The sequence below is a fragment of the Oncorhynchus gorbuscha genome, linkage group LG17 (assembly GCF_021184085.1).
Source record: "Oncorhynchus gorbuscha isolate QuinsamMale2020 ecotype Even-year linkage group LG17, OgorEven_v1.0, whole genome shotgun sequence".
Lineage (NCBI taxonomy): Eukaryota > Metazoa > Chordata > Actinopteri > Salmoniformes > Salmonidae > Oncorhynchus > Oncorhynchus gorbuscha.
The window spans coordinates 17,880,397-17,905,352 of NC_060189.1; the positions used below are offsets into that span (position 1 = coordinate 17,880,397).

Genomic DNA, 24,956 nt, shown 5'->3' on the forward strand with positions numbered 1-24,956 from the left:
CTTTATATTGCCCATTTTATTTATTCTGCATCTTTGGCAACATAGTCAGCGTTCACATTTTAGTTACATATAAGAATCAATGGATTGCTAGACAGGGAGACTGCATCCAATACACTCCCTTTCCCCCTTCCTCCCTTAAATTACAATCAAAGTGCTTATTAAAAGTGCATATTTACAGAGTGCTAAAACGGACAGAAAACATGAACATGTTTTAAATGGAAGATTGTGGTACTAAAGGCACTGGACACAGATCAGCAGCTTTAGATGGCACTGCTGAGAAAAAGTTTAGGACTCAAGCAAAGGTTTGGTATGATAAGATCAGTTACTTTGTGTAACCTTCTGATGGGGTCTCAGTGTAGACATTTACAGCAACCTGCACCTGCACTCTTGACCAGAAGGGGGCTCTGTTGTGCCAACAAAGCCCAACTTTCTCTATATGGCTGTCAATGACCATATCAGCTAGTAGAGGAGTGACTCCCACTCCCCATCCTTCCACCAATAGCAGTGAACTGTACCTCCCGCCGAGGTTTCCCTCAAAAACACAGTCCTGGGCGTTACATCTCAAAGTGACGATACATGCACTCCACGTATCCCAGAACTCTTTGCCAGTCTGGTCCTCCGGCCCTCAGCATCTCCTCCATGGTCTGTAAAACACAGATGACTTCAATACTGCAGCGTTCACTGTTGAGTTTTTTCATACAAGCATACAACAAACTTGACAGTCTTTAAATAACACAAGTTCTGATTAACAGACTCACCAGCGATGTTGTGATTCCAACATTTTCTCCCGTCTTAAATGCCAGGCTGAGGTTCTCGCTCTATGGATAAAAGAAGCAGCACCATGTCTGAGAGGCAAATCACTGAGTGAGTGTGCAATGCATGCGTGTGTTACCTAGGACTGTTCCGGTGACCATACTACTGCCACACCGGCATTCACGAGTCATGACTAATCAAATTCCATGTGATCGTTTAGTCACAGTAACTAGGCTTCTCCATGAGAGCCCATGAGCTCATATTGCGCCACATTTCTATAAACTATACAATTGCGTGAGGAAACAGAGTTGATGGCCTCTATTAAAAATTGTATCCCATCAGCTTTCTATAGGCTAAGCCTACTATATTTATTTCTCAACTTTATTTTAATTCACATTGCTTTGCATTACAACAGGAGTAGTCTACCTGGCTGGCATGAAAATTAACCACGGGAAAAGCATCCTCCATTCACTATTTACAGTGGGGAAAAAAAATATTTAGTCAGCCACCAATTGTGCAAGTTCTCCCACTTAAAAAGATGAGGCCTATAATTTTCATCATAGGTACACAAACTATGACAGACAAAATTAGAAAAAAAATCCAGAAAAATCACATTGTAGGATTTTTTATGAATTTATTTGCAAATTATGGTGGAAAATAAGTATTTGGTCATCTACAAACAAGCAAGATTTCTGGCTCTCACAGACCTGTAACTTCTTTAAGAGGCTCCTCTGTCCTCCACTCGTTACCTGTATTAATGGCACCTGTTTGAACTTGTTATCAGTATAAAAGACACCTGTCCACAACCTCAAACAGTCACACTCCAAACTCCACTATGGCCTAGACCAAAGAGCTGTCAAATGACACCAGAAACAAAATTGTAGACCTGCACCAGGATGGGAAGCCTGAATCTGCAATAGGTAAGCAGCTTGGTTTGAAGAAATCAACTGTGGGAGCAATTATTAGGAAATGGAAGACCACTGATAATCTCCCTCGATCTGGGGCTCCACGCAAGATTTCACCCCATGGGGTCAAAATGATCAAAAGAACGGTGAGCAAAAATCCCAGAACCACATGGGGGGGACCTAGTGAATGACCTGCAGAGAGCTGGGACCAAAGTAACAAAGCCTACCATCAGTAACGCACTACGCCGCCAGGGACTCAAATCCTGCAGTGCCAGACGTGTCCCCCTGCTTAAGCCAGTACATGTCCAGGCCCGTCTGAAGTTTGCTAGAATGTCATATGGTCAGATGAAACCAAAATATAACTTTCTGGTAAAAACTCAAATCGTCATGTTTGGAGGACAAAGAATTCTGATTTGCATCCAAAGAACACCATACCTACTGTGAAGCATAGGGGTGGAAACATCATGCTTTGGGGCTGTTTTTCTGCAAAGGGTCCAGGACGACTGATCCGTGTAAAGGAAAGAATGAATGGGGCCATGTATAGTGAGATTCTGAGTGAAAACCTCCTTCCATCAGCAAGGGTGTTGAAGATTAAACGTGGCTGGGTCTTTCAGCATGACAATGATCCCAAACACACCACCCGGGCAACGAAGGAATGGCTTCGTAAGAAGCATTTCAAGGTCCTGGAGTGGCCTAGCCAGTTTCCAGATCTCAACCCCATAGAAAATCTTTGGAGGGAGTTGAAAGTCCATGTTGCCCAGCAACAGCCCTAAACCATCAATGCTCTAGAGGAGATCTGCATGGAGGAATGGGCCAAAATACCAGCAACAGTGTGTGAAAATCTTGTGAAGACTTACAGAAAACTTTTGACCTCTGTCATTGCCAACAAAGGGTATATAACAAAGTATTGGGATAAACTTGTTTTATTGACCAAATACTTATTTGCCACCATAATTTTCAAATAAATTAATTACAAATCCTACAATGTAATTTTCTGGATTTTTTTCCCTCTTTGTCTGTCATAGTTGAAGTGTACCTATGAGGAAAATTACAGGCCTCTCATCTTTTTAAGTGGGAGAACTTGCACAATTGGTGGCTGACTAAATACTTTTTGGCCCCCCTGTAAGTGCATAAGGATGCCATGTATTTTTCCCCCTGCTCCTGTTCGACAGGTGCATGATAATGGTCCAGTCTATATGAAAACTAATTTCAAAACTAAAGAAAATATGAAATTGAGAATAGCGTGATGGTGACAATATTATCACTTCTGAATGATGCCCAGCGTGTGCAGACAAGAAATAGCTATGACCTTTTTGACTTTATCAAATCATAGTTGCACGCATCATGTAGCCTAGCTCATAGGCCTATATATTTAGATAAGGTTTGTATCACAACTAAAGTGGCCAAATAACTCCAAACGTGGTCTATAGGCCTAGGACCCCTGGAACGCGATCAGAGCACATAGCCTATGGAGCGCACAGCCTACGGAGCCTAGTGAAATGTGTTCTTATAAGCCCAGTCATTGAGCAATCGCGTGTGAAAGAGTTTTGACTGAACACTATTTAAAAGAGGATCCCAGCTTTCTCATACTGCTATATTTATTGAAATTAAGCACATTAATCCCCTTTACAACAGGGGTAGCCTACCTGGGATACATAGAATGCAAAAGGGGGGAGTGCACTCAATATTTGGAAGATGCTCCTAATGTTTGGTATACTCAGTGTACACTAATATAAAAGTTGCACCCCCCCCATTTTGCCCTCAGATCAGCCTTTGGGGAATGGACTCAACAAGGTGTCGACAGCGTTCCACAGGGATGCTGGCCCATTTTGACTCCAATGCTTCCCACAGTTGTCAAGTTGGCTGGATGTCCTTTGGGTGGTGGATCATTCATGATAGACATGGAAAACAGTTGAGTGTGACAAACCCAGAAGCGTTGCAGTTCTTGACACAAATCGGTGCGTCTGGAACCTACTACCATACCCCATTCAAAGGCACTTAAATGTATTGTCTTGCACATTCACCCTCTGAATGGCACAAATACACAATCCATGCTTTAAATTGTCTCAAGGTTTAAAATGAGAATGAGAGACTGATGAAGTGTGTGCAGCCTGCGCAAGAAATAGAGTTGAGCTCATGCCTTGCAAGCAACTTTTTTCAAATTAGAGTCGCATCATGCAGTCTCAGAATGTACTAATCATCTAAACATATAGCCTAACATTTGTATCACAACTAAAGTTACATAATTAATTCTAAATTAAGCATATAGAGGACCTGTTACCTTGTAAACGACTCAACACAAAATAGCCGCATGTGCACACATCTGGAAATCGTTTGGGGAAAATATACTTTTAAAAATGTTTATTCCCAGCTATGTTCAATTATATTCTTCATACTATAAAATAATGCCACGGAATTCTAAGCAAGTCTGCTATATGAACTAGTGTTGCCCACAGCCATATGACATAGCAAGATCAGAGACTAACATAAGGACAACTCAGAATATGCTATTGTGTTCTTTTGAAATAGACTCCATTTTCTTCATATCATGTTTCTTTAGACCTGTCTAAAATTAATAATGGATTTATTGTGATGGTCTAGGCGACATTAAATGGATGTACATGTTCCAAAAGTCTGTATCAATAGCTTGTAGGCTATGCGTGGAAGCCTGGAGATGCTAATTACCGGTAAATTACCGTGAGACTGGCAGATTTGGATGAAAATCAACATTTGACAAAATGTCATAACCGCCACAGCCCTAGTATTACCCACCTTGTTGTCAGGGCTAAGGGTGCAGTAGGGGATGTGTGAAGGGAGGTAGGTGTGGTACACAGCACAGAAGGCCAGACCATCCGCCCAGCTACTGCTGAAGTTAGTGATGTCAATATTCTGTCAATAGAGAAAGTGAGCGGGGGCAGAGAAAGGGTAAAGACACCACCATAATGAGTGCTGAGTGATTACATCAGGACAACATTCTCTTTACATCAGAGTCCCAAAGCATTCTTTCTCCTGACCCTGTTCAACACACACACACACACACACACACTAGGGATGGGTGATGTAAACCTTCGCCCCTACTAAAATAAATAAATAATACAAATCTGCTAAAATGACTATTGGGCTGTAGCACGAAATCGAATCAAACTGGACATGTCGAAAGATAATGTTGTTGAAAGCCTGGGCAGAGGCCAAGTGCAGACAATGGCAAATATTTTCTACAATTCCTTTCTGGTGGAGGAGCAGAAAAGGTTTGTGTGTGTGTATGCGCGTGTATGCGTGCAGTGACTGATGAGGAACAGCCGTCTTACAGTAGTGAGCTCTAGGTTACAGGACTATATCAAGTGCTGGATAGAAGCAGTCCACAGTACTGGATAATTCTTGCTTTATTTGCATCATAATATAGACTTAGGCTATAGACTTTTCTTGTTCTTTTTGAACAACACCTTAAGACTAGAATATTTAGGAAATAAGCTACTGTTCTTAAGTAAAATTTTCTTAACTTTTATGATCAGCCTAGGAGGATAGGTTATTGGTCATTTGGTTTACCGTCTCACGGAGGGATTCTCCCAGGCTGCATGAATCATTTCTGTCTTAATAAGCCTAAACTTGTCATTAGATTTTTGTATAGGCTATTGATATTGTTTGTTCTCTCTCTCTCATTATTAGTCCTCTGGTTACTAGTGCTGAGTGATTAACCAAAATGTTTTTTAAACAACTAATTGACTGATGTTGTTTCAATTACTTGAATTCCATTTCATACTTTTTTCTTTCTGTGAGCTCAATGGCATATTTTGCTGCAATTTCTCTATAGATAAATCATATCATCTGCCCAAACTGTTGCGATGGAGTAGGGAGTTGTAGTTTCCAACAGGGTAATGTTCTACACAGTTTAGCGTAGAAAACTTGATAATCAACTACAATGTCAGATCAAGAGGGGACACAGAGAGCAGTTTCTTTGTGAGGTATCTGAACTAAGGGATTGATAGTTGGTATTCGGCAGTCATAAAAGCATGCCTTATTTACTTTGAAGAAGTACAAAATAGTGATTTTGTCAGAAAGCATAGCCGGCAGCTCTATAGATATGAGAATTATTTTTAAAAATATATTTAACCTTTATTTAACTAGGCAAGTCTGTAAATAAGAATGTGTTCTTAACTATGACGGCCTACACCGGCCAAACCCGGACGATGCTGGGCCAATTGGGCCGGATAATGTCATCAAATAAAACAAATGTAAAATCCACAACAACTAAAATGTTTGATTAAAGTACTGTGAATAAATGATGGTTCATAAGTAATTAATGGGCAGTCACAATATACATTGCTTCAACCCACAAAATGCATAGTGCATTTAATGTAAAAAATATATATATTTAACACTCAGCAAAAAAAGAAACGACCCTCTTACAGGCCCGTCTTTCAAAGATAATTCATAAAAATCCAAATATCTTCACAGATCTTCATTGTAAAGGGTTTAAACACCGTTTCCCATGCTTTAATGAACCATAAACCATTCATGAACATGCACCTGTGGAACGGTCGTTAAAACACTAACAGCTTACAGACGGTAGGCAATTAAGGTCATAGTTATGAAAACTTAGGACACTAATGAGTCCTTTCTACTGACTCTGAAAAACACCAAAAGAAAGATGCCCAGGGTCCCTGCTCATCTGTGTCTTTGGCATGCTGCAAGAAGGCATGAGGACTGCAGATGTGGCCAGGGAAATAAATTGCAATGACCATACTGTGAGACGCCCAAGACACCTACAGGGAGACAGGACGGACAGCTGATCGTCCTCACAGTGGCAGACCACGTGTAACAACACCTGCACAGGATCGGTACATCCATACATCACACCTGCAGGACAGGTACAGGATGGCAACAACAACTGCCTGAGTTACACCAGGAACTTACAATCCTTCCATCAGTGCTCAGACTTCAACAATAGGCTGAGAGAGGCTGGACTGAGGGCTTGTAGGGCTGTTGTAAGGCATGTCCTCACCAGACGTCACTGGCAACAACGTCGCCTATGGCCACAAACCCACCGTCGCTGGACCAGACAGGACTGGCAAAAAGTGCTCTTCACTGACGAGTTGGTGATGGTCGGATTCACGTTTATCGTCGAAGGAATGAGCATTACACCGAGACCTGTACTCTGGAGCGGGATCGATTTGGAGGTGGAAGGTCCGTCATGGTCTGGGGCGTAGTGTCACAGTATCATCGGACTGAGCTTGTTGTCATTGCAGGCAATCTCAATGCTGTGCGTTACAGGGAAGACATCCTCCTCCCTCATGTGGAACCCTTTCTGCAGGCTCATCCTGACATGACCCTGCAGCATGACAATGCCACCAACCATACTGCTTGTTCTGTGCAAATTTCCTGCAAGACAGGAATGTCAGTGTTCTGCCATGACCAGCGAAGAGCCCGAATCTCAATCCCATTGAGCACGTCTGGGACCTGTTGGATCGGAGGGTGAGGGCTCGAGCCATTACCCCCTAGAAATGTCAGAGAACTTGCAGGTGCCTTGGTTGAAGAGTGGGGTAACATCTCACAGCAAGAACTGGTAAGTCTGGTGCAGTCCATGAGAAGGAGATGCACTGCAGTACTTAATGCAGCTGGTGGCCACACCAGATACTGACTGTTATTTTGGATTATTTTGACCCCCCATTTGTTCATGGACACATTATTCCATTTCTGTTAGTCACATGTCTGTGGAACTTGTTCAGTTTTAGTCTCAGTTGTTGAATCTTGTTATGTTCATACAAATATTTACACATGTTAAGTTTGCTGAAAATAAATGCAGTTGACAGTGAGAGGACGTTTCTTTTTTTTGCGGAGTTTATAAACCAAAAAATAATAATACTGATACAATTTCAAGAAAAATAAAATCGCTGAAACTGAAACCAAACTGACCTCAAAAGGCACTAATCGCTAAGCACTACTGGCTACCTTAAGTTTTTAAGCTGTTCAAATAACTGAGATGGAACGCCGTTTCATTCTTTGTTTGATCGGGGGAAAGCCATGCATGAAAAGATGAAGCGTAGCCTTCTGTCATATTCATTGCCTATATTCCTTTCTCTCTCTCCATTCGACAGGCTAAGTTATTTTTTTAAACAGCTTGACATAAGATATTCCTTAACTGTCTGTTATTTTTTTTAAATGTAAAGGTTTAGGCTACTATAGCCTGATGTCCATGCATCTGACAGAGAGAGAAACTATATTTTCAGACTGGACATTTTGTGCTGCTTTTGTGGAATTCTCCGCTCTGTCTGGCCTTCAGTCCTCTCGTGTTCTGTAGCTCCTATAGAACATATGTATAGAAATGAACTATAGCAAATAGGAAACAACAAATTACTCAGAATGTCAGGTGTGAATCCCTGCGAGACTACGTTTTGGGTCCCATCACGATGTCATCCCCAATCATCGTCGAAAGACGACGCTATCATAATAAATCGCCCAACCGTAACACACACATACGTTACAGTACCTTGTAGCCCTGAGTGCGGCTCTGACACCAGCGCAGAAGAGAGTTCCTCTTGGAGCCTCCATGGCGGCGTAGCAGTAGATTAAAGCCATCCTGAGACCTGGTCTTAGAGGTCGTGTTTGGGGGCAGCTCTGCCAGGGCAGAGTTGTACTGGTTCAATGCCTCCTCCCGTTTCCCTGGAACACACATATGTCAATAGAAAGGGATTTAGCTCATTTCCGTTACTAGACATAAGAGCAACATGGAATGGTGAGCGTACTGACACATGGGTGATTGTGGAACACACATAGAAACACACCTGTGTGAGTGCTGGACCAGCTGTCTTGCCATTCTAGCCCTTTTCTTCCTCTGGTTTGACTTTGGTTCTGAAAGGACACACCATACAGTATATATATTTGTTAGGAAAATTATGATTAAATGACAGAACAAATAATTTTAAATGGAACTGTAACTAAGTAAACGTATACTCTGTTTTATTAGATATCTGATTAACAATATGAGTTCATAAGATATCTGATTAACAATATGAGTTCATAAGAAGGAATTGTGTGACACTGACAAGGAGTAATTAAAGTTAATGAATACCATTCCAACTAGAAAGAAAGGAATGGTTTGTGGATTAAGTAAACAGATAAGGTAGTTAACCTGTGGTTGAACCGACGAAACTGAGCTCTGGGGTGTTTTGGATAAGGAAGTGAGTGCATTCCTAGGTTCTCTGTTAATTAGAACTGTCAGCTAAGTGGTGATCGATAATGTTGAGGGGGTCAAAAGTTAATTCAATTATGTTGTGTGACCTGGGAGTGTGTTAGTAAGTTAGAATGAATTTTTAACCTCACTTTGTCCCAGTCGAGAGGAGGGGATTCTGTTAAGCAATGAAATGACGTCATGTTATTGTATATAAACTGTTGCTCGTGGTAACGTGGCAGCGCGCTCAAAGAATAAATTATGTTACCTATTATTGAAATGGCTGGTCTCAGTCTATTTTATGCAAACAAGAATCTTACAAATTATCATAAAATAGATTAAGGGTTTTCAATTAATGAAAACACATTGGCATAATTAAATTACAGTAACAATATTCCTACGCAATAACATTCAAATTCTAGTAGATCAGAAAACACACTGACTAACACAATGATGCCAATGGTTGGAATAGTAATATCGTTAAATATTTCCAGAGGTATGACACACAGACAAGCAGTTAGACCCCAACTTTTAAGTGGTCTCACCTTGTTTATAGATCCAGCTATTGTGGCAATATTGGACTGGGATGTTCCATTCATTACAGCAGGGGAGTCTGAAGATGCGGGTAGTCTGGAAAGGCTTCTGAAATCAAGAAATGTGCTTTGCTATTATTGGATGAACTGAACTCACACAGCCACACAACATTTGTTGTTCAACTTATCAGGGGTCAGACATGAGAGCAAAGCCAACTGTTATTGATACACATTATTCTCAGTTCATGTTTAAAAAATATATCAAAACAGAAAATTATTATTTTTGAATAATCTAACTGAAAGCGTAGTAGTGGATCAGTTTTAACATGGTTTTTACAAATCCATGTCCTCAAGTGCCCTGCCTGTTAATCTCTGTTCCATTACAGCAGTCCAAAAATCGGTCTGGATTGCTTTTTGTTAGAATAGCCAGCTATATAAATCATGGACGTTAACCTTCATTACAAGCAGGAGGCTGAGCATAAGTTCATGTATAGTTGAACTCATACAAACAGGAAGTCATCATGGTACTCACCTTGCCCTCTGTGTGACTATCCTCTGTGTCTCCCTCATGCTACACCCTTCCTCTCCACTCCTCTCCTCATTGGTCACGTTCCTCAAGTACCTGTTGGCCACGCCCTTAGTGTCCGTTCGAGCCTCTTTCACACTTATATTCTTATTCCCTTCTTCCTGGCTCCTCTTCTCCATCTTGTCATCTCCTCTTCCTCGGCCAAACCTGCTGATCCCCCTCTCCCTTCCCCGGTGAGTCCCCTCCTGGGTCTCCAGTGTGCTGGTCTCCCCAGTAGCCCTCTCCATGCCCTGGGTCTTGGCTTGAGCCTGGGCCTGTCCTGGTCCCTGGTTCTGGGTGAGGTGGACCAGTTTCTGCCTGCTCTCCCTCAGCTCTGCTCTCAGGCTGACCAGCTGCCCATCAGTCTCTTTCTGTCTCTGCTGGGCAGCCTCCAGCTCCCGCTCTGTATCCATCTGAGCCGCTCTGAGCGTGTTCAGCTCCTCCTCGGCCTCGGCCCTCAGTCGGTCGGCCACTGCTACCGCCACCTGCAGGTCAGACTGGAACTGGTTCCACTCCACTCGCTCCGTCTGCAGGAAGGAAGACACTAACAGTTAGCTACTATGAAGAACAGTCCAACGGTTGAATCATGTGTGTTAGTGTTGGGCTGGAACAAACATATGTATAGTCTGCAGCTGAGGGCCTGGAGTTAACTAATTTGGTCTTAAAGTTTATTTCTATATTCACACCGAGAGTGCAAGTCTTTAATCTTTGATTTCATATGACATAATTTCCATATTAATTTGTCTGCCAGCATCACATTATACACAGCACTGGGCCTCTAGAGACTATGAGCTATTTACTGATCAAATATCCAGTTGGCATTCATAATCTGACTCAAATATTGGACAGAATGAGAGGCAAGCTTTTGCAAGTTTAGAGGAGTGGCACTAGAGAATCAAATGAGCCACATCGGGACCCTGTGCCAAGGGGTTTTGACATGGTGGCGTCGACAGACATGGAAGCTCTGCTTCTAGCTCCTAAGCAACTTTGCTACACCGCAATAACATCTGCTATATGTGTATGTACCAATAAAATTGTATTTTCATTTAAATAGCCCTGGCCCCATTCAGGTGCTCAAATCAGATCCACTAACCTGGAATGTAGTGTTAACAGCTCTTACTCCCAAGGGTTTTTGATGCACTGAGATTATTGTATATGTTTCCTTAGAAATGTATCAAGTTCAAACAGGGAAAGGAAATCAGAGCATTATTGGTAAATTTCAAAGGAAACAGCAGGTTAGCGGATTTCATTATGAATCTTGTTCTGGAGGCAGTTCTGCAGAGAGGTCACTAGCTGGCACAACCACAAAGTCATACCATCTGATTTTAAACGTAACCCGAACTTTAACCACAATGCTAACCCTAACTTTACCCACAATGCTAACCCTAACTTTACCCACAATGCTAACCCTAATTTAAGATCAAAAAGCCCATTTAAGTTCTCATGAAAATGTACAATATAGACCATGTTGACTTTCCAGCTGGCCAATCTAGCGAGGATCACTTCATTCTGCCTCCAGGACAAGACTCATTCCAATAAACGTCAAATAACATTTTATTGGTCGCATACACATATTTAGCATATGTTATCGCGGGTGTATTGAAATGCTTGTAGTTGGCTAGAAGCTAGGAACAGTGTGACCATGTCTATCAGTGCCATCTTGAATTACCCCCGCATCAAGCTATTAACTCATGAGACAGGTGATACCAAGATACCAACACCAAGTCCTCAAATCAAAACCAGACGGTGAATCTCAATATTGTAAAGTGGGCTCCTCCCCTAACCTCATCTGCAATGATAGAACTGCACCAAGGTAAAGTACCAACAAACATCAACCATGTTTTCTTCACATCTCCTGTGTCCAAATTGAGTTATTGACATACTGTAGCCTTGTTCTCTACCTATATACCCCCAATTAATTTTGTTAAATAATACAATGTAAAAATGGCTGAAACCATTCCAATGAGGACTTGGACATTCAAAGCCAATTATCTCAGAATCATCTTTTTGCAGATAGAATCTTCTAGTCCCAAGCTCTCATATTGAGAAAAGCTTTTGAGAGCAGACATCCCTATAATGATGGAAATAGAGGACAAACAAGCTCCAAAGCAGTCAGGTAACATACAGATGGACTCTGTTCGTGAACATTGCAATGTGACCCGCAGAGTAACGTGGGAGTGTGGAGGAGTTGGGTCGTTTGGTAATTAAATGAAGAATGGATAGAGACGTGGAGGAGGAGAAGAGACAGAGAAACTGGAGCCAACTCATTTCCTCATCTGACCAGCGACTCAAGACCACAGCTGGGGCCAATTATGCAGTCACTGGAGACCCACACACAGAACATATTCTCTTCCACCCACTCTCGATAACACACACCTTCCTTCTTTGTCTTTTCCCTTCGAACACAGCCATAAAGTGAAGTTCACCCCTCTCTCGAACACAAACTTTACAGCATGTAAAACCACACAAACCCTGAACAACCCGTTCCCACATTCTTTGATTCAAATCCACAAACACACAGCCTCACACAGAGTTTAAACTGCCTTGTTATGGCAGCAGAGACAAACTAATTTTTATTAGTACACATGATGCAACTCATAACGCCAGATGGGAGAAAAAGGACAACGTGGGAAACCATTAGTCTTAGTCTAAACCCCCACATTCTTTAGTAGCCTATGTTCTGAATCCTGTCTGTACAGCAAACTAACTGTCACTGTCCAAAGAGGGTATGTCTTAAGAGGGAAACAGGATGGGACACTCCTTAACTCAAAGATAACACTGTTGATTTTCCCTCAGACACACACACACTCTCTCTATATATATATATACACATCCCTGAGGTACTGACATAGTGACCCACCACAGGCACAGATGTGGACTCTCATACACTGATTCATGAACAGTCTCTCTGGGAGTGTTGAGCTAATTCCAGATGTGTTTCTCGGTTGGTGCGTGTGAGAGATAGAGAGAGAAAGAACCATCCATCTGTCCCCACGCCTCAGTTTACATCCACACCCAGACTCCCTAATGCGTACTTGGGGAAACATCCTCACTCTACCGTGGCTCTGCAGCTTTCCACATTCACTGGGGTGTGTTGAACAACCAGTTCCCATACACTCTGATACTCATTAAGAGACTGGCTCAGTCCCTCTACATACAAGGCCTGTGGATACACTCACCCACTCACCTAGAGAAAAGACATACTGCTTATACCTCTCCCATATACACACACACACGGTATCTACCTTCTCCCCAGCCATTTTTTACGCATTGCAAATTTGACACACAACCTTCATTTGGCATGTAAACACGTTCAACCCCAGCCTCTTGAGTTTCTGGAGCCAAAACCAAATGGCTCATTCCAGGAAATCTGCAGCACTGTCCACCTGGAAATGATCCCAGAGCAGACCTGAGAGCTATTAAAACCTTGGGATCAGCCCACCCACCAACCAACCACACGGACAGGCACAATGAATGGGGGGAGACATGGAGGCTAGCATGGGGGGGATAAGAGACAAAAGCAACAGTTGTGAAGTAATTGTTGTAGTTTCTGTGCTGAAGGAGGGAGGGTTGGTGAGAGAGGAGCGGTGAACCCTCAGATGTCCAGAGAGAGAGGCACAGGAGAGAGAGAGTGAGGTACATTTACAGTTTAGTCATTTAGTAGACGCTCTTATCCAGAGTGACTTAAAAGGAGAAATTGAGGTTAAGTGCCTTTGCTCGGTTACTGGACCAATGCTCCGAACCGCTAAGCTACCTGCTGCACACAGAGAGAGAGAGAGAGAGAGAGAGAGAGAGAGAGAGAGAGAGAGAGAGAGAGAGAGAGAGAGAGAGAGAGAGAGAGAGAGAGAGAGAGAGAGAGAGAGAGAGAGAGAGAGAGAGAGAGAGAGACAGAGAGAGGCACAGAGAGAGATGTATGACCAGATTAGAGAGACATATTTCCCTCAGATTACACAGATCCACAATTAGACAACAAACCCGATTTTGATAAACTCTGTATCTACTGGGTGGAATATCAGTGTGCCATCACAGCAGCAAGATTTGTGACCTGTTGCCACAAGAAAAGGTCAACCCATATTTATGCTTATGTAACTTCTGAGAGTAATTTTTATTGCTCATTTTTATTGTTTATTTCACCTTTGTATATTATTTACTTCACTTGCTTTGGCAATGTTAACATATGTTTCCCATGCCAATAAAGCCCTTAAATTAAATTTGAATTGAGAGCGAGGCCCAGGGAAAGAGAGAGGGGTGGAAAGAGAGAGAGAGAGGGGTAGAGAGATGCACAGGAAGAGAGAGCGAGGCCCAGGGAAAGAGAGAGGTAGAGAGTAGAGGTCGACCGATTAATCGGCATGGCCGATTCATTAGGGCTAATTTCAAGTTTTCATAACAATCAGTAATCGTCATTTTTGGACACCGATTATGGCCGATTACATTGCACTCCATGAGGAGACTGCGTGGCAGGCTGACCACCTGTTACTCGAGCGCAGCAAGGAGCAAAGGTAAGTTGCTCGCTAGCATTAAACTTATCTTATAAAAACAATCAATCTTCACATAATCACTAGTTAACTACACATAGTTGATGATATTACTAGGTTAACTGTTAATTTATCATCGAATCACAGCCTAGTTTGCCAAACGGGTGATGATTTAACAAGGGCACATTTGCATAAAAAGCACAATTGTTGCACGAATGTACCTAACCATAAACAAAATCAATACAGAGAAGTATAATTTTTTAAACCTGCATATTTAGTGTTAGCAGGCAATATTAACTAGGGAAATTGTGTCAATTCTCTTGAGTTCATTGCATGCAGAGTCAGGATATATGCAACAGTTTGGGCCGCCTGGCTCGTTGCGAACTAATTTGTCAGAATTTTACATAATTATGACATAACATTGAAGTTTGTGCAATGTAACAGCAATATTTAGATTTAGGGTTGCCACCCATTTGATAAAATATGGAACATTTTGTTTTGAAATTACTGTTTCCGGATTTGACCATATTAATGACTTAAGGCTCGTACTTCTGTGTTTATTATATTAGAATTAAGCCTATGATTTGATATAGCAGTCTGAGCGGTGGTAGGTAGCAGCATGCTCGTAAGCATTCATTCAAACTTTACTGCGTTTGCCAGCAGCTCTTAGCAATGCTTGATCACAGTGCTGTTTATGACTTCAACCTTCTCAACTGCTGAGATTAGGCTGGCAAAACTAAAGTGCATTTCTTTCCTGGGAATATTGAACCTCCAGCTTTCATATGTTCTGAGCAAGGAACTGAAACGTTAGCTTTTTTACATGGCACATATTGCACTTTTACTTTCTTCTCCAACACTGTTTTTGCATTATTTAAACCAAATTGAGCATGTTTCATTATACATTTGAGACTAAATCGATTTTATTTCTGTATTATATTAAGTTAAAATAAAAGTGTTCATTGGTCCTTCAGTATTGTTGTAATTGTCATTATATATATATATATATATATATATATATACACGCACACACAGTGCCTTGCGAAAGTATTCGGCCCCCTTGAACTTTGCGACCTTTTGCCACATTTCAGGCTTCAAACATAAAGATATAAAACTGTATTTTTTTTGTGAAGAATCAACAACAAGTGGGACACAATCATGAAGTGGAACGACATTTATTGGATATTTCAAACTTTTTTAACAAATCAAAAACTGAAAAATTGGGCGTGCAAAATTATTCAGCCCCCTTAAGTTAATACTTTGTAGCGCCACCCTTTGCTGCGATTACAGCTGTAAGTCACTTGGGGTATGTCTCTATCAGTTTTGCACATCGAGAGACTGAAATGTTTTCCCATTCCTCCTTGCAAAACAGCTCGAGCTCAGTGAGGTTGGATGGAGAGCATTTGTGAACAGCAGTTTTCAGTTCTTTCCACAGATTCTCGATTGGATTCAGGTCTGGACTTTGACTTGGCCATTCTAACACCTGGATATGTTTATTTTTGAACCATTCCATTGTAGATTTTGCTTTATGTTTTGGATCATTGTCTTGTTGGAAGACAAATCTCCGTCCCAGTCTCAGGTCTTTTGCAGACTCCATCAGGTTTTCTTCCAGAATGGTCCTGTATTTGGCTCCATCCATCTTCCCATCAATTTTAACCATCTTCCCTGTCCCTGCTGAAGAAAAGCAGGCCTAAACCATGATGCTGCCACCACCATGTTTGACAGTGGGGATGGTGTGTTCAGGGTGATGAGCTGTGTTGCTTTTACGCCAAACATAACGTTTTGCATTGTTGCCAAAAAGTTCAATTTTGGTTTCATCTGACCAGAGCACCTTCTTCCACATGTTTGGTGTGTCTCCCAGATGGCTTGTGGCAAAATTTAAACAACACTTTTTATGGATATCTTTAAGAAATTGCTTTCCCCTTGCCACTCTTCCATAAAGGCCAGATTTGTGCAATATACGACTGATTGTTGTCCTATGGACAGAGTCTCCCACCTCAGCTGTAGATCTCTGCAGTTCATCCAGAGTGATCAAGGGCCTCTTGGCTGCATCTCTGATCAGTCTTCTCCTTGTATGAGCTGAAAGTTTAGAGGGACGGCCAGGTCTTGGTAGATTTGCAGTGGTCTGATACTCCTTCCATTTCAATATTATCGCTTGCACAGTGCTCCTTGGGATGTTTCAAGCTTGGGAAATCTTTTTGTATCCACATCCGGCTTTAAACTTCTTCACAACAGTATCTCGGACCTGCCTGGTGTGTTCCTTGTTCTTCATGATGCTCTCTGCGCTTTTAACGGAACTCTGAGACTATCACAGTGCAGGTGCATTTATACGGAGACTTGATTACACACAGGTGGATTGTATTTATCATCATTAGTCATTTAGGTCAACATTGGATCATTCAGAGATCCTTACTGAACTTCTGGAGAGAGTTTGCTGCACTGAAAGTAAAGGGGCTGAATAATTTTGCAAGCCCAATTTTTCAGTTTTTGATTTGTTCCAAAAGTTTGAAATATCCAATAAATGTCGTTCCACTTCATGATTGTGTCCCACTTGTTGTTGATTCTTCACAAAAAATACAGTTTTATATCTTTATGTTTGAAGCCTGAAATGTGGCAAAAGGTCGCAAAGTGGGGCCGAATACTTTCGCAAGGCACTGTGTATATATATATATATATATATATATATATATAAATAAAAATCGTCTAATTAATCGGTATCGGCTTTATTTGGTCCTCCAATAATCGGTTGAAAAATCATAATCAGTTGACCGCTAGTGGAGAGGTAGAGAAAGCGAGGTATAGAGAGGTAGAGAAGAACAGGGAGAGAGAGCGAGGCCCAGGGAAAGAGAGGAAGAGAGGTGGAGAGAGAGAGAGAACGATGCCCAGGGAAAGAGAAGAAGAGAGAGGTGGAGAGACAGGGAGGTAGAGAGAAGCACAGAGAGAGAGAGAGAGAGCGAGGCCCAGGGAAAGAGAGGAAGAGAGGTGGAGACAGGGAGGTAGAGAGAAGCACAGAGAGAGAGAGAGAACGATGCCCAGGGAAAGAGAGGAAGAGAGAGGTAGAGAGAAGCACAGAGAGAGAGAGAGAGCGATGCCCAGGGAAAGAGAGGAAGAGAGGTGGAGAGACAGGGAGGTAGAGAGAAGCACAGAGAGAGAGAGGAAGAGAGAGGTGGAGAGACAGGGAGGTAGAGAGAAGCATAGAGAGAGAGAGCGAGGCCCAGGGAAAGAGAGGAAGAGAGAGGTGGAGAGACAGGGAGGTAGAGAGAAGCATAGAGAGAGAGAGCGAGGCCCAGGGAAAGAGAGGAAGAGAGAGGTGGAGAGAAGCACAGAGAGAGAAGAGCGAGGCCCAGGGAAAGAGAGGAAGAGAGAGGTAGAGAGAAGCACAGAGAGAGAGAGTGAGGCCCAGGGAAAGAGAGGAAGAGAGAGGTAGAGAGAAGCACAGAGAGACTGAGGCCCAGGGAAAGAGAGGAAGAGAGAGGTGGAGAGACAGAGAGAAGCACAGAGAGAGAGAGCGAGGCCCAGGGAAAGAGAGGAAGAGAGAGGTGGAGAGAAGCACAGAGAGAGAGCGAGGCCCAGGGAAAGAGAGGAAGAGAGAGGTAGAGAGAAGCACAGAGAGAGAGAGTGAGGCCCAGGGAAAGAGAGGAAGAGAGAGGTAGAGAGAAGCACAGAGAGAGTGAGGCCCAGGGAAAGAGAGGAAGAGAGAGGTGGAGAGACAGAGAGAAGCACAGAGAGAGAGAGCGAGGCCCAGGGAAAGAGAGGTGGAGAGAAGCACACAGAGAGAGAGAGCGAGGCCCAGGGAAAGAGAGGAAGAGAGAGGTATAGAGAGAAGCACAGAGAGGGAGAGAGAGCGAGGCCCAGGGAAAGAGAGGAAGAGAGAGGTAGAGAGAAGCACAGAGAGAGAGAGCGAGGCCCAGGGAAAGAGAGGAAGAGAGAGGTAGAGAGAGGAAGAGAGAGGTAGAGAGAGGTAGAGAGAAGCACAGAGAGAGAGTGAGGCCCAGGGAAAGAGAGGTGGAGAGACAGGAAGGTAGAGAGAAGCACAGAGAGAGAGAGCGAGGCCCAGGGAAAGAGAGGAAGAGAGAGGTAGAGAGAAGCACAGAGAGTGAGAGTGAGGCCCAGGGAAAGAGAGGAAGAGAGAGGTAGAGAGAAGCACAGAGAGAGAGAGGGAGGCCCAGGGAAAGGGTAAACACTGCAGCCCGACACCCACATCTCAGCCAAGACTCAATGTGTCTGATCTCTCTCCCCATTCTCTCTCTAGCGCACACACACACACCAACAATAGTCAGTCTCTCCATTCTCTCCCTCTAACACAGTCTGACTTTTTCCCTAACGCCACCAAACAAAACAAGTTTTGTCTCCGACAGCTGAATGCAGCCCCCCTCCTCCACACATCTCTGTCACTCTCTGAAAGTACATTAAAGCTTTTATCACTTATATTACACAACTGAGTCAACAGTGTTAGAAACACTGAATTTAATATTTAGGGGTAGAGGTTCTCTCTCACTAGAGCCCGTCTCTCTTGGCTTTCCCCAGCTCAGTCTATCTGCCTTGGGTCCCTACAGATATGTTGAAGAGTTCAGGGAAGGAGAGGAAATTATATAAAGGGATGGAAGGAAGTAGAAAAAGAGAGGATGGTAGGAAAAGAGAGAGGGATGGAGGGAGTAGGGCTTGTATTCCATCTTCCCAATCTGGAGCAGATCAGGGGAAGCTGTGAGCCCCTGGAAAGAAAAATAATTATGGTGGGTCAAGGTTTGGAATGGGCTTTTGACAGGAAATTAACAGAAAAAAATGGAATCTGAATTGGAATCTCTTGGGAGCCTCAGGACTGTCTGAGCAACGCTCAAAGAATTTAAACTTCCATCTTCCTTACCATGTCTTTCTACACATCATCTAGCCCTTTCAATACACGAACCTGTGACAGTGCATTGAGCAAGTGTGGGGGGGGGGACGATATCAGAGCATTTCCTCCTGGGCCTCTCAGGATGGGTCTAGGACAGGATGAGGCCTATTAGCAGGACCACGTCTCCCAGAGGCCCTTGCTCTGATCCATTTATGGGTGGAGATGACAGGGTCTTTTGTTGTTATCTGCTAAACTCAGATGTTACAAGCGGTGAAACCCAGCCCTGACCTCTGCCTCAGGGTGGTGTCATTTCCTGTTTACATTTCTAAACTTATCCACACCCCCAATCTCGTCGACAGGGCTGCAGCGGAGCAGGTTGAGAGGTCCTTGGTGTCCACATCACCAACAAACTAACATGGTCCAAGCACACCAAGACAGTTGTGAAGAGGGCACGACAAAACCTATTCCCCCTCAGGAGACTGAAAATATTTAACATGGCTCCTCAGATCCTCAAAAGGTTCTACAGCTGCACCATCGAGAGCATCCTGACTTGTTGCATTACTGCCTGGTATGGCAACTTATCAGCCACAAGGCACTACAGAGGGTACAACGAATGGCCCAGTACATCTCTGGGGCCAAGCTTCCTGCCATCCAGGACCTCTATACCAGGTGGTGTCAGAGGAAGGCCCTAAAAATGGTCAAAGACTCCAGCCCCCCTTTTACACCGCTGCTACTCTCTGTTGTTATCATCTATGCATAGTCACTTTAATAACTCGACCTACATGTACATGTTACCTCAACTAACCGGTGCCCCCACACATCGACTCTGTACCGGTACCCTCCTGTATATAGTCGCGCTATTGCTCTTTAATTACTTGTTACTTTTATTCCTATCCATATTATTTTTAAACTGCATTGTTGGTTAAGGGCTCATAAGTAAGCATGTGACTAATACAATTTGATTTGATTAAAACTGAAGGAAATACACACCTGGGCTTCAGTACTTCCATTAATAGGAATATAATCTGTCTAAATGTGTAGCCATGATGAGCCTCACTCCAGATCTGTTTGTGCTTTAGCCAACTGTCCTCTACAGTGTTCCTTTGTTATTATGCCAAATGTGCTGCATGGCAACAATAGTCAGAAGACTAAAGCCTAATCAGATCTGGAACTAGACTGAAGCTGAAGGGTTACATTATGTAAAATCAGTTTCCTGATTTGGAAACAGGACATCTTCTGTCCTAAGGTAAGTTTAGTGTTTATTGGGATGTCTTGTTGGTATTTCTCACCTGCGTGGTCTCCCGCAGACTCTGGACCTCAGCGGTCAACTCCTGGCGCTCCACTAGCAGATGCTTCAACACATCTGACAGAGGCAGGGGAGGGAGAAAAAGGAGAAAGAGAGGAAGCGTGAGAGAGGGAGGAGGACAGAAAAATGCATTTGGTAGTAGTTATTCATATAATTCAGAGGTATGACATCATGAATTTCATAATGGGGGATTATTTTAGGCATTGCTATAAAGGGGGAGTGGTAATGTTTATGTACATGATGTGCTGCTCTTACCTGCGATGTTTAGTGTTGCATATTGACTGGGGCTGAGACCCAGTGCTGTCCTACACTCCTCCACCAGCCTCTCAATCTCACCCTGGTTGTCTGCAGACCCATGGTGCTCCAGCGTGGTCAGGCTCAGCCCACTGTCCTTCTCGCCCTGCCCCGAGGGGCTGACCGGGCTAATCGGGCTGGCCGAGGACAGGGAGCTACCCAGGGATGAAGGAGTCTTGGTGGGGCTCATCGATGAGCTCTTCCCCTGGGGTACAGGGATCCTGGGACTAGACCTGGTGGGGCCTCCATTACACCCCATCACAACCCACCCTTCAGGCACTGCTGCATTACTTCCTGTCCTTCCTTGCAGGGAGATAAACCCAAGACCAATCACAGAGTAGCCTGGGCTGACGGGCAGGAGTCTCTTCCCACTTAGGGCTGTGACTGGTGCTGGGCCTTGGGCTGTGACTGGTGCTGGGCCTTGGGCTGTGACTGGTGCTGGGGATTGGGCTGGGACTGGTGCTGGGGATAGGGCTGGGACTGGTGCTGGGGATAGGGCTGGGACTGGTGCTGGGGATAGGGCTGTGACTGGTGCTGGGGATAGGGCTGTGACTGGTGCTGGGGATAGGGCTGTGACTGGTGCTGGGGATAGGGCTGTGACTGATGCTGGGGATAGGGCTGTGACTGATGCTGGGGATAGGGCTGTGACTGATGCTGGGGATAGGGATGTGACTGATGCTGGGGATAGGGATGTGACTGATGCTGGGGACAGGGATGTGACTGATGCTGGGGCTAGGGCTGTGACTGGTACTGGGGCTAGAGATGTGACTGGTACTGGGGCTGCTGGCTGGCCTGGTGTAGAGGGTGTGATCGGAGTGAGAGTAGGCAGTGTGGAGGTTACTGGAGAAGTAGGAGGGGTTTGGAACACATCCAAGCTGGGCCCTGGATAGAATAAGAGCAACGACGCACAAGTGTGAGGGTGAGTGAGGGACACGTACAGATGGTCAGAGAGACAGGCAGGCTGACAAAGAGAGTGTGAGAGATTGAGTACAGTGGTCACTGGTTGGGCATGCAGAGCTGCTAGGATGACTAAACCAGACCATTAACCCCGTACAATACCCAGGCTGTCATTCAGGATGAATGGGCAATTGCTCATCAGGAGACACATTCCTCTGCTCTGTGCTGCTGATCTACACCACCACTGACCCCGTCCTCCTCTGTCCTTCGCTTGAACTGACCTTCTCTAGGTTTAATTGATATTACCACTGATAGTTCAACTAAACAAGTTATTGAAAGTGATGCATCATGATCAGTTAAATATCAATCCACATCAAATACAGAGTGACGGGCCATAACTCCCCACTTCCACCGCTGTCTTTTATGCACCTATTCCAAGCCATAGTGTGCTAGTGTGAGTGTGTCTGCCAGCATTAGGCTTGCCATGATTAAGCCGTTGCCCTTGTGCATAGCTGGGGAATTCTGCCGATTCATCACAGCTGGGGCAGCAGAGCCTGACGAATCACAAGAGGACGCGAGGAGAATGAGCCCAGCCAAGCCAAGATTCCTACCCTCTGGCTTACACACACACACTTTATGTTCCCCAATCTCCTGTCTCTTCCCCTCTTCTTGTCTCATTCCTTCTCTCTATTCATGTCAGTCTCTGTCCATCCCCCCTCCAGTCTCCTTTCGGTCTTTCCACCGTTGACTAAAAGCTTAAATATAAATGCGAGTCTCGTGGTATGTTGTCTTTGTTCTCTGTAAGAAAAGTCAATAGACTTGTTCAGCACAGCAAGGGGGGGGTTGGCGGGTTAATTAAGTGAGGTGTGTGTGTATTGTAGGGGGGCAGAGGGTACCTGTGGGTCCATGGCCGTCCTTGCTGGAGAAGGTACCCATGATGCAGTGAGAAAGTGGGCAACACACCAGTGGCTCTCAGTCAGGACAGAGCAGAGGCTGCAGAGGAGACCTGCACACAACAATCAATAGGATTCATCTCCAATATGACACTGCACAAATTATGTCATGTTCCACAAGGGAAATTATGCACCAATGAAATCGGTCATCACTCCTCTAATCATACACATAGCACTCAGTGGCGCAACACATTTGAGGGGCCCCGCAAGGTCTGGGGGGAAAATGACAAACTTCCAGCAGTTCTACACATTTGGCCATGGGGCAGAAAGGAACATGTGCAGTTACATAGCTAATAATATGCCATTCTACACATTTTGGCATGAGAGAAAACGTAGCAGTTTATTTTTGGGCGGGGGCTGCAGGGTGTGTGGTAAGCCAGTGATAGTGCTTCTCTAATCACGTGATATGATTAGAGAAGTGCTTTGGAAAAGGTCTACTTTTTTTTCACATGTAAACCAATCACTTGAACCGGACCCTCTAGTCTAGCATATTGAATGCCCAGTAAGACAGAGAGATCGTGCATCCAGACTAAACATTACACACCCTAGAATCCACGCCATGTTTTTGAATGTTCATTTGAATTTAGTGTCGTACCTGTGGTGTAAATCAAATCCAACAACAATATAAACTACATTTTAGTGAGCGGGATATACCAGGAGACAGAATAGAACCCCACAACATCTTATCATTAGCACAGAAAACAAACGATTAAATATCCAAGGTAAATTTGCATACATTTGAATTACAGAAGACACTAGACATAAGTCTATTTACATTAGTAGTAGTAATAACAATACAAATCTGTGCTGGTATCCTATGTTAGGTTGTCTAATCGTGTGAGTGCATAACATCAGTCCAAAAGAGAGTGCCAATACACGAGGCGCTGGCAGTACTCAAACCAAATCTGTAGTCGACTAATGATGGAGATCACTCAAACCTCAAATGGCTTTGGGCGTTTGCATTGTACTCACATTTTAAATGAACACGAAGGCCTTTAATCAAGATTTTAAATTGGATTGATAAACCGAAGGAAGTTTCATGCATGTAGTCCTAGACTTACAGAACCGCACCTTAACCTAAATAATGTAGCCTAGGAGGGAAATCCAAGTCGTCCCATAAAAATATTTATTCAGAAACATACCTATTTATCCAAGAAATTACAAAAGCAAACACTGTTGTTCTACAAACACAAAACCAGTTTCAAAAGAAGTTGGCTGTTATGTTCTTTCTTTCCAAACAGTGACGCATGCATCAAACTTTTTACTCTGCGAAAAAAGTAACTATACACTACCTTTAAAGTAGAATAATTTATTTTTTTAATCGATTTATTTTCCTCCTCGTGGAAATATAGTCCGTGTGTTGTCCTTTCTTCCCTCTGTAGCCTACCGCGCATTAGATCCGTCTTCGTCAATGCGGTGGGGTTGAGCACAACGAAATAGTCGGGACGAAGTAGCCAAGTGCACCAACTCCACTTGTTCTCGGTAGAGTAGACATATAAACTCCTGTTTCTCTCATGAAAACACCCAATATGTCATGTGATTATTTTCTAACAGAAATGAATGCATCTTTAGCAACTTTATACAGGCCTAACTTTCTCTAACTTTGATCCATTCTTCTCTGATGTCCTTGAAATTCGGGCCTTGACCACTAGGGAGCATAGTTGGGCTGTCCTACGGCATGCAACCTACCAGATGGAATTATAGCCAAAGACAGTACAGTATGAAGATAGCTAGCAAATCTCATGTGCAGACACACGTCATCGGTCGTCACGCTCCGAACTGCGCATGTACAAGATGTCAAATCAAAGGCACTCCTTCAATATAAAGTCCGTTTTTCACTTTCACGAGGCTGGAGTAATTGACATGTTCAACTACTTAAGACGTTGGCTTGAATCGAGGTTGTGCCTTTAGATTTCGAGAAAATTAAGAACGAAGGAAGAATTTTTCACTTCTCAAACCCAAAACCCCGTCCTGGTCTGCTTCTCAAGCGTTCCCGGAAAACTTGCGATGTTGCGCCTCTGGTTATTGGAACTCTGTGTTATAGCCTTTTGAGTTGTCACCTCTTTTTGATCTAGTGGTATCTTATACATTTTTTCAGGTGTATAATCATATAAAATTAAACATATTGGTGAATCCTGTTGTAGGGGTAGGCCTGCGCCTGTAAGGTTGGCCCAGCAGTAGGCTTGGAGGCTTGAAAGCATTGGAATGGCGGTAGCCTGGGCCTACATCATTGGTTTATTTCACAAAAACTATGGAAAGTTCCAGGTCTCTATGGG

General features: G+C 43.6%; 1 protein-coding gene across 2 annotated transcripts; it reads right to left on the minus strand.

Annotated features, from left to right (window-relative positions):
• Positions 1–24,640, minus strand: si:ch211-195o20.7 (cytospin-A). 2 transcript variants are annotated; one of them, XM_046309270.1, is made up of 11 exons: positions 23,973–24,640; positions 22,624–22,733; positions 20,792–21,712; positions 20,520–20,593; positions 9,892–10,451; positions 9,372–9,465; positions 8,441–8,507; positions 8,146–8,318; positions 4,431–4,547; positions 759–818; positions 1–644 (listed from the first exon to the last, which is right to left on the minus strand). In XM_046309270.1, the coding sequence occupies exons 2-11, from the start codon at positions 22,661–22,663 to the stop codon at positions 555–557; spliced, it is 2,196 nt and encodes a 731-aa protein (XP_046165226.1). In that variant the 5' UTR covers positions 22,664–22,733; positions 23,973–24,640; the 3' UTR covers positions 1–554. The 2 variants fall into 2 exon arrangements, with proteins under 2 accessions (XP_046165226.1, XP_046165225.1); XM_046309269.1 differs by having other exon boundaries at positions 9,372–9,468; positions 23,973–24,630.
• Positions 24,641–24,956: the final 316 nt, after the last annotated feature.